General features: G+C 24.0%; 2 protein-coding genes across 2 annotated transcripts; one reads left to right on the top strand and one right to left on the bottom strand.

Annotated features, from left to right (window-relative positions):
- Positions 1-230: 230 nt before the first annotated feature.
- LOC122504177 (DNA-directed RNA polymerases I, II, and III subunit RPABC1) lies at positions 231-1254 on the top strand. Its single transcript, XM_043615112.1, has 2 exons — positions 231-682; positions 826-1254. Exons 1-2 carry the CDS (start codon positions 381-383, stop codon positions 1154-1156), a joined length of 633 nt encoding a protein of 210 aa, XP_043471047.1. The 5' UTR covers positions 231-380; the 3' UTR covers positions 1157-1254.
- Positions 1255-3505: 2251 nt separating this feature from the next.
- Positions 3506-12195, bottom strand: LOC122504176 (growth factor receptor-bound protein 2). The gene is made up of 6 exons (XM_043615111.1): positions 11472-12195; positions 8991-9088; positions 8489-8608; positions 8141-8306; positions 7260-7433; positions 3506-5357 (listed from the first exon to the last, which is right to left on the bottom strand). Exons 1-5 carry the CDS (start codon positions 11547-11549, stop codon positions 7260-7262), a joined length of 636 nt encoding a protein of 211 aa, XP_043471046.1. The 5' UTR covers positions 11550-12195; the 3' UTR covers positions 3506-5357.
- Between the last annotated feature and the right edge of the window lie 177 nt (positions 12196-12372).

Genomic DNA, 12372 nt, shown 5'->3' with positions numbered 1-12372 from the left:
GCGATACGTACATTACGTTTCTTATCAAAAAAACTCTTTTCTATTTTTTTATTTCTAAAGAAAGCTTTTTAATTTTTAATACACACTAAACTAGTTAATAACTATTTAAGTATTTATCCTATTTATTCCTCAATACAATGATACAAATTAAAACATTTGGTAAAAATTTTTAAATTTTGTCGTTACGTTATATGACGTAAGACAATTGTGACATTTTACGTACTTGCGATCGAAAAGTGAGGTTATGTTCTACGTGGCGTATACGCACAAAAAACGTTAAAGTCAAGAGTTCTCCAGAATTTATCAAATTTATCCAATTAATTTGAGTTTTATAATATTTTTCTTCATTAAATAAGTTAAATTAAAAGTCCAGCGAAACAATGGATGACGAAGCGGAGACTTACAAATTATGGAGAATCCGAAAAACAGTGATGCAACTTTGTCACGATAGAGGTTATCTTGTCACACAGGATGAATTGGATCAAACTTTGGATCAATTTAAAGAACAATTTGGAGACAAACCGAGTGAAAAGAGACCGTCACGAAGCGATTTAATTGTTCTCGTGGCCCACAATGACGATCCGACTGATCAGTTATTTGTATTCTTCCCAGAGGAACCGAAAATTGGAATAAAAACAATCAAGACTTATTGCCAAAGAATGCAGGACGAAAAAATTCACAGGTAAAGTAATTATTTATCAAACTTAATTGAATTAATAAGAGTTTAATTAATTAATAAGAGAAAAATATTTCTCTTAAATTGAAGGCTTTTTCTTGAAGGATTTTTCTTTTTAAGACACTTTTTAATAATTTACATTCTTTTAGAGCGATTATTGTCGTACAACAAGGAATGACACCGTCTGCAAAACAATCGTTAGTTGACATGGCTCCAAAATATATTCTAGAAAATTTTCTCGAATCTGAATTGTTGATTAACATAACGGAACATGAATTAGTTCCTGAACACATTGTCCTGACGCCTGACGAGAAAGAAGAACTTTTGAGTAGATACAAATTAAAGGAGAATCAACTTATGCGAATTCAAGCCAGTGATCCTGTCGCACGATATTTTGGTCTTAAACGTGGTCAAGTTGTCAAAATTATTCGACCCTCGGAAACTGCAGGACGTTATATTTCCTATAGGCTAGTTTGTTAATTTTACCTTCTTAATTTCTATATTTTTTTTTATTCTCGGTAAATGCGTAATATAAATGTTAAGTATTTTAATATGAAATAAAAATACATTTTTCATTACATTTTGATTTCTTTTTCATTAGATGTTAAAATATTTCATTCATATAGATATTAAAATATATTGATTACAAGTCTTTTAGAATTTGTTTCATAAAGGAAATAATAATAAAAATATATTCTAAAACAGGGTTACTACAAAAATGTAATTTTGTTTTTCCCTGATTTCCAGATATTTTCCTGACTAATTTTGACTTTTTTTCTGACCCTAAAGAATATTTTTAATCACTCTCAAAATAATTGTAAAATCATTTGAAAACATGAATAGTTTTATTTCAAATAAATATTTATAAAAAATAAATAATATTTTATTATGATTTTAAAAAATTTTTAAATAATTGACCGAGTGATAAAATCATTATTTTATATTATAAAAATATTGTTACTGTAACTTTTTCAAAATTATTTTCATCATTTCAATTCAATTATTATTTTCTAGAATTTACAACACAAATTCTTGTTTAAATTTATTTTTAATGATTTTTCGATAATGTTCTTCGAGAATTTTCAAATCCATATGTTAATAATTCAATTTTACGTGCAATTTCGATTTTTCAGAAATTGTTCAAATATATATATTAGAAACTAAAAAATTCAAGAAAATTAAATTAAAATTTTTTCAAAAAACTTAATTCTACAAAATTGTTAGTTAAAAGTATGAAAAATTCAGATTTTCCAATATTTAAATTTGAAACTTTTTCAGAATTCAATTATTTTTAAAAATTCATGCTTATAATGCTTTTAATACTCAATTATTATTTAAAAATTCAACAAAAATTTATTTTTAAATCTATTTTTATTAGAAAATTTTACGAGAATTCAATTATTTAAATAGAACAAATGAATAACTTATTGAATACAAGAATTAAATTATTTAAATGCAAAAATAAATAATTTATTGAATAATAATTGAATATTTCTCAAAATTTAATTCTCATGCAGAATTTTCTCAACAAATTTAAAAAAAAATAAATTCTTTCGACGAATTTTAATAAAATTTCCAAGAATAATTACATTTTTCGAAGAATACGATTAAAATTGTATTAAAAATAATTGAAATTCTGCGATGATATTTATGAAAATAATTGAATTCCTGAAATGAATTTTATTATTTTTGCGAAAATAATTGAATCCTTGTAAAAAAAATTCATTATTTATGAAATAATTGAATTATTGCAAAGAAATTTATAAAAAAAATTGTAAATAATTGAATCCTTGTAAAAAATTCATTATTTGTGAAAATAATTGAATTATTGCAAAGAAATTTATAAAAAAATTGTAAATAATTGAATTACTGGGAAATTTTTATTATTTTAGAAAATAATTGAATGTTTATGTAGAATTTTATTAAAATTTGTTTTAAATAATTGAATTCTTTTGGAAAAATTTTATTAAAATTTGTAGTAAACGATAAAAATTATTGAATTGAGGAAAATTTTTGAAAATAATTGAAATTTTTTCCAAGAATTTTTTTAAAATTTTTGCAAATAATTGAATTTTCAAGAAGAATTTTATTATTTAGAAAGATAAATGAAATTTTGACGAGAATTTTTAAAAATTTTGGAACATAATTGAATTTTTGAGAAAAATTTTATTACTTTTGAAAATAATTGAATTTTTGCAATCGTTTGTAATTATTGCTCCAAAATTTAATTTTTTTTAAAGTATTTTTAAGTAGAATTCTTTTATAAATTCATTATTTTCAATAATTAAATTCAAAAATTTAACTAAAATTCAGAAGAATTATAATTATTAAAACTTTTCAAAAATCTTAGTTTCTTTAAAATTTCTAATTAAGTTCATTAAAAATTGAAGTTTTCTAAAATTTCAAATTAAAACCTTATGAGAATCGTAAACACAACTCTTTTAAAATTTAATTAATTCTGGAACATTTAAATAAAATTATTCATTAAATAATTTATAATTAAAATTGTCTGATAGTTCTTCAAAAATTAAGTTATTTAAGAAGAAATTTTTATCAGAAATAGAAAAAATTAAAGGTTTTCTTTATGAGGCAAACAAAATAGTCACCAAAATTCAGAATTTTCTTATGAATTTAAAAAATTTAATTTTTCCATTACTTTAAGTAATAATCCCTAACTTTTCCCTGAATTCTCTTACTTCCCTGACCTTTGGCAACCATATAAAAGTTCAATAATTTTTTTTCATCCTGAACATTAAATTAGATCAATTTCGTAGAAAAAAAAATCAATATTAGAAAACAGAAAAAGGTAAAAATATAAAAAGCGATAAGTTATACAATTAATATAATATATTGTTAATAATAAAATGTAACATAACACAATAAAAATTAATAATAATAATAATAATTACATAATAGTTTTGTCCGTATGGAACGTAATGTGAGCAGAGAGTTTGCCGAAAAAAAAATGTTTACAAAGTAATTTTTTTTTTCTCATCAATAATGTACAAGTTAAAAACGTTGCCAGAAAATTATACATAACTTTCATTATATTCTGTAAATGATAATCTTTACACAAGAATAGAAAAAAAAACAGTTTTTAACAGTTGACAATTAAAAAAAAAAGTATCTTAGTCGTACTGGCTAAAATAAAACTGATCGGAAAGAAGCTACAAATTGATGTTTGAGATCTAGTGCCGTAGGTACTATTTCGTAAATCCCAAGTTCCGATACTGTGCTTTGTATACAAATAATGTACGAATAAAATCAGTCAATTTTTCTGTTCGATAATCCGTAAAAGATTAGTTCTCGGTTTTTTTTTTACTAAGGTAATATTTTTTTTATATTCTCTTTTTATATTAATTCCTTCTATTTTCCTTCTTTTTTTTTTCTTTGCATCATGCAACTGGAAGAATCACTTTTTAATACAAAACAAAATGCTTCAAATATTTGTTTTCTGTTGTTTCTTTTTTTTAACGAGGCTTATTTTCAAACTCCAGCGCTGTTATCGATCTGGTATTCTATTTAGGGGGAAAAAAAGTATCTCGAAAAAAAAATAACAATATTCCAAGAAAAAGTGCTGCTTTGTCTATAATAAGTAGTACTGCATTTATCCATTGTGCAAATTGTCAATTTTTTTTCTTGTTTTGCAATAATCACTGTAAAGATATAATTTCTACAATACAGGTAAACACATTTTTTTTCATCAATGCGTGTTAACCCAATGTCGAAGAATAACGCATTTTCAAATACTATTAATATTTATGTATACGTAGTTCCTTTTTTTCGTGGGAAATCAGCTTTTAGGCCCGTTGACTGCGCTCGAGATGTTTAATTATAGACGAAAGAGAAAAAAAAATATTCAATTTCTCAGCATTTAATTTATTTCTCACTAATAAAATCTTGTAGATATTATTTTTTTTTCGTTTTAAAAAATGCTGACAATACACTCGAACGCAATCGACATGTCGCGTAGGTCCCATTCGTCGAGTAGCTGTATCGAAAAAGTTTTACAAATTCGTTTTTTTTTTTTTTTTTTTTTTTTTGTTGCAATCCCAAGTGCCTTGGCGAGCGTGATAAATTGGTACAATATATGGCTGATGAAAAAGCTTACACACGTTTACAATTAGCTTGCGATTTAACATCCATTGACAAACAACCACATTTTTTTTTCTTTTTTGCTTTACGTTTAAACGTAAATTTTTAACCACATTTTTAGCACAGCATATTTTGATTTTGTCGAGAATTTTCTCTGCTTTTGATATAGATTTTATTTTGTGTAGAATTTTATGTTTTCAAATTCTCTTTTTGGTTAAAAAAAAGCAAAAAAAAAAAAAAATACTCGAATATTCAGAGGAAAGTAATCGACATTTTAATGTCACTGCAGTTTCATTCTGCAATTTGCGACAATTTTTTTTCCATATATCAAGTGGTATTTTATCTCGTTTAATTGGGCTTAAAAGTTGTTAAGCCAACGATTAAGGAAATTTCTTTTTTTGACTATACCCTGTTTTTTGCAGAGTTAGAAAACTTTACGCTTTGACCACCAATACATTCTGGTAGCCCATTCAATGGCTGGTGTTTGCAAAATGCTGTTAATTAATTCCGCGGTAAGCCTTATCCGGTAAATGATGGTTGTCGGATATGATGGCGCTTGACGCCTTGCGTTTCTTCTGTGCGAGGTCTAAAGATGTTAGAAAAGAAAATTATATCAAATTTATACTTTGTATAAACAATTAAGAATTAATTCATTGTTAGTTTAATCGGGTTTGCCACAAAAATTTGATTTCAATTTTTCCCTGATTTCAAAAAAGAACTTTGAACTCTTTTTCTGACTCTAAAGATATAAATATTTTAATTCACTGTCAAAATATTAGATACACAAAAAAATGTTTGTAATACACTTATTTTTTAATATCTTTAATATCTTTAATTGTAAAATTCGGAACATGAATGATTTTTTTAAAATAAATATTTAATTATTATTATTATTTTCCCACAGGAATTAAGATTTTAAAAAATTTCAAATTTCAAGTCCTCTGAAATTCAATAATTTATAAGAATTGTTACTGTAACTTTTCCACAATTATTTTCAGGATTTCAATTCAATTATCTTCTAGAATTTTCAAATGAAATTCTTCTCTAATTCAATTATTGAATTATTCGATTAATTTTTAATAATTTTTGAAAAAGTTCCTTAAGAATTCACTTATTTATGTAAAGAAAAAATAAGTTCACCAAAAATATTTTTTAAATCCACCTGTTTACAATTCAATCTCATGAAATTTTGATAATTTGAAAATTTTTCAATTAAACATATTCCAATTTTACAAATTATATTCCAAAATATAACAAATTTCAAAAATATTTAAAAAAAACTAGCTTCTTCAAAATTTATAAATACAATTTTTTAAAATTTCAATTTGAAACTTTTTAAAATTTTATTAATTCTAATATTTGCAATATTAATTTAACATTCTGAAATATAAAAATAATTACTTATAAATTAGTGTAGAAAAACTAATTAATATTAATGCAAAATGCGCTTTTTTAAAATTTATTTTCTGAGAAAAAACAGAATTTTATTTATTTTAATGTCGTGTTGTATGTAGAATTAAAAAATTAATTTTTAGAAAATTCATATCACTTTTGATTTAATTAATTCAAAATTTTTACTAATTCAAAGAATTCAAATGTAGAGAATAAGTTTTGTGATAATATTATTGTAAAAGAAATTTATAAATTAATTTATTTTTCACAATTTTGCGTTAATATGTGAAATTTTTTCCAATTTAAAAAACAACATTTTTTGATAAATTTTTATATTACTTATTGTAATTTTTGTAAACTTTTTATAATTTTGAATCTGAAATAATTTAATTTTTGTATAGAATTTTATTAAAATGTTTAAAAATAATTTAATTGTTCTGAAGAATTATATGGAAATTTTGTGAAAATAATTAAATTCTTTCGAGAAAATGAGTCAGTTTCAATTTAGTTTCAACTGAATACTTATAAAGAATTTTATAAAAATGTTGAAAACTAATTGGATTCTTTTAAGAAATTTTATTAATATTATATTGAAAATAATTGAATTTCTCCGAAGAATTTTATTTTTATAGAAAATAATTGAAATCTTGCAAATTTCTTCAACGAATTTAATTAAAATTGTATTGAAAATAATTCAATTTTTATACAGAATTTTATTAAAATTTATTTTAAATAATTCAAATTGAATTTTTCCGTGAAATTTTATTAAAATAAAATTGAAAATAATTGAATCTCTTACGAAGAGCCTTTTTTAAAGGCTGGTGAACAACAAAATTCTAAAATTGTGGCAACCCTGTTAATAATTAATTTTAAAAAATATGCAATAAAAATGTTTAATATTAATTTAATTATCAATTTTATTAATTAATTAACAATAAATAATTATAATAATAATTACTTTAATATATTATTTTTCTATAGTAGTTTTATTTCTTTAAATATTTGTTAAGAATGTTCTTGTGATAACGGATTTTAATAAATTATTTATTTCACTGTATTTATTGAAATTAATAAATATATTAAAATAAATACGAACCTAGGAGTGATATGGGGTTACGTAGGTGGACGGAAACAACCCTCGCCGATTACCGATTTCTCCATGCCACCAATGTTGATCTGTACGGTCTGTAACTGTAATCACATCTCCTCGTCTAAATTCAAGCTCTCCAGGCTCTTGTGGTGTAAAATCGTATAAAGCTTGTACAAGACACTGAAAAAAAATTTTCAAAAATTAATAATTAATAGCAGTAAAAAATTAATAATTAGCAGTTAAATTGGTGGTTAATTAACTTAATTAAAAAATAACAGTAATAAAGAAAGAAATTCAAATAAAATTATTATAAAACATGAAGAAGTCGATCACTCCGAGTCTTCAACTCGGAGTGATCGTTATCTTTATATTTTATAATAATTAAAGATGAGCGAGTGATAAAATCATTACTTATATTATTACTAAATTTCAATTATTTCTATTACTTTTATATTATTAAATTACAAATATAATTATTATTACATCATCATTATTAAATTACCATTACTTAATTATTATTAATTTCCCATTAATTATCAAATAACGAGGTAAATTATTAATAATCAAGCATAATTAGTTGTTGAATAATAAATTTGGTAAACTTTGAATGTCTTTTAGAGTAATATTGAAAGGAGGCATTCAAATGAATATTGTTGTGTGTGTGTGTAAAATTCTCAAATCAACAATCAAGCCATTCATCAAAGATAATTAGCGGCTTGGCTTTTAAACGCGTAACACTATCTTTCTCTATTTTCAACCAATGATTGAGAGAAATGCATGTCACGTGATACAAGGTCAAGTCTCGCAGTTTAGCGCAATAATTATATTAAAGTGCTTGGGAATTCAATGATTATTGTTAAAAAAAAAAAGAAAAGAAGAAACTTTACCTCTTCTGGTACCATATCACGTAATTTAACATCCTGAGAGCGTGAAACAGATGCTGTACGATGATATTCCACTAATTCATTCAGGCTATTAAATTTAACCACCCACAGGAAAAATTTTCCCTGAGCGTCCCGCAATACTTTAAAATGTTGAACACCATCTGAACATCTGAAAATTAATATGAAAATATTAATAATATTAAAATGACAAATCAAATACTTTTTAAGATTAGAAAAAGAGAAAGAAAGAATATTATTACTTTTGGCAATAATTTCGAAGCGATTTTCATAAAGTTGAAAATATTTTCTTGTATAATTGAATGAATTAGTGTTCAGCAGGGAATTACTTACTTGACGGAAAGGGAAAAATCACCAGGTGAGCTTTCGCTAATCCTAATAAGGAAGGCGCCTTCGTGTTTGTTCATCAATAATCTTTCGGCATCGGCTCTTGTTATTCTACCATAGTACCAACTGAAAAAAATAAAATTGCCTTTAGAATAATTTTAATAAATTTAACTCATAAATTGTTTTACTTTGACAAAAATTAGTCATCTCTGAAATTCATTCGAAACAATTTTCTAAATTTTCTAATTCATGCTCCATAAGTTCTCAACGATCAAAGGCAATAAAAATCAAGAACGTAAATTAAATATTTTGAAACTCTACAATTCTAAAGAAGTGACGCAATTATAAAATAAAATTTGAACTCTTTAAAAAGAAATAAATTTCGTTTATTTGAACAGAAAATCCTTTTAGTCTGTTCATTTCTTCATTTTATTATCGAAATTATCAAATTATTATCAAAATTATATTATTAATAATAGTATTATCCAAATAATAATTATCTACTTACTCGTGATTTTTCATTTCTATGTAATTGCTCGGAATTAATCCTTCTCTTGAGTCTAATTCAGCCCGGTACCAATTCATATCGTCTTCCATATTCAAAATCTGAAATTAAAATGTCAAATGAAAAAATTGGAATAAAATAAATCAAGTAACTTGAAAAAGAAAAGTTAAACTTTATTCAATTTTTTTTTTGAAATATGAGGCAAAACGAAATTGAGAACAAAGTAAAAATAAAATATGTACATATATTTTCTAAAGCAGAAAATAGAAAAGTAACAAGATTAAATTTATATTTGTCAGACACAAATAGATACGGAAGAATGTCTCAGGGGACTTTCACTAATGTCTATTATGTATTCGACATTTTTCACTGACACTGAAATAAATTGAAATCAATTCCATGAAATACTGTATAATTATTTTTTAATTATGAAACAAAACAATGTAAACTACAAATATGAATTTTTTTATCAATTAAAAAAAAATTTATTGAAATGAAATAAATTGACAATTGCAAGGAAATATTGAAAATATTTCTTTTTTTACTAGTACTTTTTTTTCTAGTAGTAAACAATTACTTTTAGAATTTAGAGTAACCGAAATAAATTCTCAAGTCGATGAACCTCGTCTCATTAGTTAAACATACTTATTGTTATTTTTTACAAACAGCAATGCATTAAAGTCCAGGCTTTGCAATAATTAATTTTAAAAAAAAGTAGCAAAAAGTAGCTTTAAGATTTGATTTTTGTTATACAAGAATTCATTTATTTCTACAAAGAAACATAATTATAATTGATTATTTCTTCTTAAAATCGAGTACTTATCATGAATTTTATCAAATTTTTTAAAAATAATTGATTACTTTTGAAGAAATTTAATCTTGCGAAGAATTTTAATAAAATTCTTGAAAATAATTACATTTTTCGAATTTAAAATTTAAAAATAATTGAAATTCGGCCAAGAATTTTACTATTTATGAAAATAATTGAATTCTTGCTATGAATTTTATTAAAAATTTTAAAAATAATTGTATTCCTGAAAAGAATTTCATTATTTATAAAAATAATTGAATTCTTGAGAAGGATTTATTAAAATTTCTCGAAATAATTGAATTTTTTTGAATTATTTTATGAAAATTTAAAAGAATAATTCAATTATTTCGAGTAATTTAATTAAAACATTGTTTTAAAAAGAATTGACTTTTTGCGAAGAATTTTATTAATTTTTTAAAAAAATAATATTGAATTCTTTGAACAATTTGATTAAAAATAGTAAGTATCTAGAAATTGAAAATATTTTAATTTCAGCTGAAGAATTTCTTTATTTTGTGAAAACAATTGAATTATTGGGAAAATGTTTTGAAAATAATTGAATTGTTTCAAAAAAATTTTATAAAAATTTGTTGAATTGTTTTTAAGATGAATTTTATTAAAAATTTTGAGAATAATTCCTTTATTTTTCAACTATTAGTGGATTTAAAGTAGTCGGAAGAAATTAAATGCAAATAAAGTGATAATGAAAGAAATGATGTATTTATAAGCGTGGAAAATCAAGTTTCAATAGAGATGTAAAGCTATTGTTAATTAAAAATAAACTTTTCACGTTCGACAGGAGTTAATAAATGCATAACAACATTTATATACATCATATCTTTAATTTACAATCACGTCCAGGAAATTATTCATTGGCAGCTCCTTTGATATCAAAGAATAGATTTCTCAAGAATTAGTCAGTGTCACTAACATGAATTTAATACAAAAATATTATTGTAACTGATTTATATTTTTTTCCATCATTATTTTATTATTATTCTTTATATTTATCAATTTTATTATTAATTATCTATTATATAATTTATAAACTTTATAAATAACATAGTTTTATAAAATGGAGGGCCTTATTGTATATTTCCTCCATTATAAAATCAAAAATTAATAATTCAGAAATAAAAATGTCAAAAAAAGTATAATGAGACAGCAAAAATTATAATAAAAACAAGATCTGAAATGAAAAAGAAACTTTGCATGTTGCATAAACTTGACCTAGTCTTGAGTGGTAAAATTTTCCTGGAATTTAAACTGACGAATTAATCATAAAGTTAAAGAAGTTTATCAAATGAAGCGAATGTGCATAATAATTGATCTTTAAATAAAAGAGATATCAAAAATGTTAGACAAATAAAGAAACAGGTGTTTCTGTATAACTGTTGATAAAAACAAGTCGATTATTGACATCATTGAACTCGACTGTTTGTTCAACAATAAATGAACCAAATAAATTTCTTTTTTTTATAAACAGTAAAGTAATTTTATAGAAGCCTTAGAAAGTTCGGGATCTGCTCAGGGCGACGAACCCATGTAAAAAAAACAAGCTTCTCAAATGGGGTCATCGATTTGAGTTCTAATTACAAACCCTAAATGTAAATAGATGATTTATTTTCAAGAATAAATTGTAATTGTAAATTTATATTCGCAATATAATGTACCTTTAGAACTTGACTCCTACGAAAGCTGAGTTCATCATCAGCAGTCGCTGAGAAGTCGTGTTTCGCTACCGCCTCCATTCTTCTGCCTCAAGAACGAGTGAAAGAGGGAGTGAGATAGTTCAAAGGGAACAGGAAACCAATTGATCACAAAATGTCACAGACGCCGCACCATAGCACTATTTTCTTTAATAAACGAAAGTTTGAATAATTCCGGTTTCAATACTGTATTTTTCACACTTTTTACAAGAGTTGGTTTGCAATCAGCTCTCCAGTAAAGGAGATGAATGGAGAGCGAGAATGAGAGAGAGACAAAATGACAGAAGGTGTGAGGGAGAAAGAGAAAGGACACGTATAGGCTTTATAACAACTGGATTTTCTTCGGCACTCGCTTTTTTCTGTATAATATCCTCTTCTTGTTTTACACTTTTCAACTCGTTTATTTTACAAACACATTTTTCAAACAACTCGTTATTGTTTTTTTTTTATTAAAAATTCTATGTACTCAAACTGTCAGGCTCCAAAATAATTTACGCAATGCCCATCGCTACATTGACATTAAACACTGCCTCTCTCTGTCTCTCTTGTCTGACTCACTTTTACCACTGCGCAAATAGTTGGCGCATCTTTAAAAAGCAATGATTCATGGGAAATTCACTGATTCACAATTAGAAAATAGCAAATTTCACTTATTTTCCTTACTAAAATTTTGTTTATTTTACAATTCTTAATTATTACAAACCCTCTAAGTATTTTCAAATACTATAAGTTATCAAAAGAAAAAGAATATCAATTAAAATCAAGAAATTATTTTTTCCGAGTATTTAATAAATTTCTGCGCATGCGTGAGAAATTAAACATGACAGCAGGGATGGGAAAGTAAAATACCGAATTTTTATTTACA

This window comes from Leptopilina heterotoma, unplaced genomic scaffold (assembly GCF_015476425.1).
Source record: "Leptopilina heterotoma isolate Lh14 unplaced genomic scaffold, ASM1547642v1 Lhet_281, whole genome shotgun sequence".
NCBI classification, from domain to species: Eukaryota; Metazoa; Arthropoda; class Insecta; order Hymenoptera; family Figitidae; genus Leptopilina; species Leptopilina heterotoma.
This window is presented reverse-complemented; position numbering and strand designations above follow the sequence as displayed.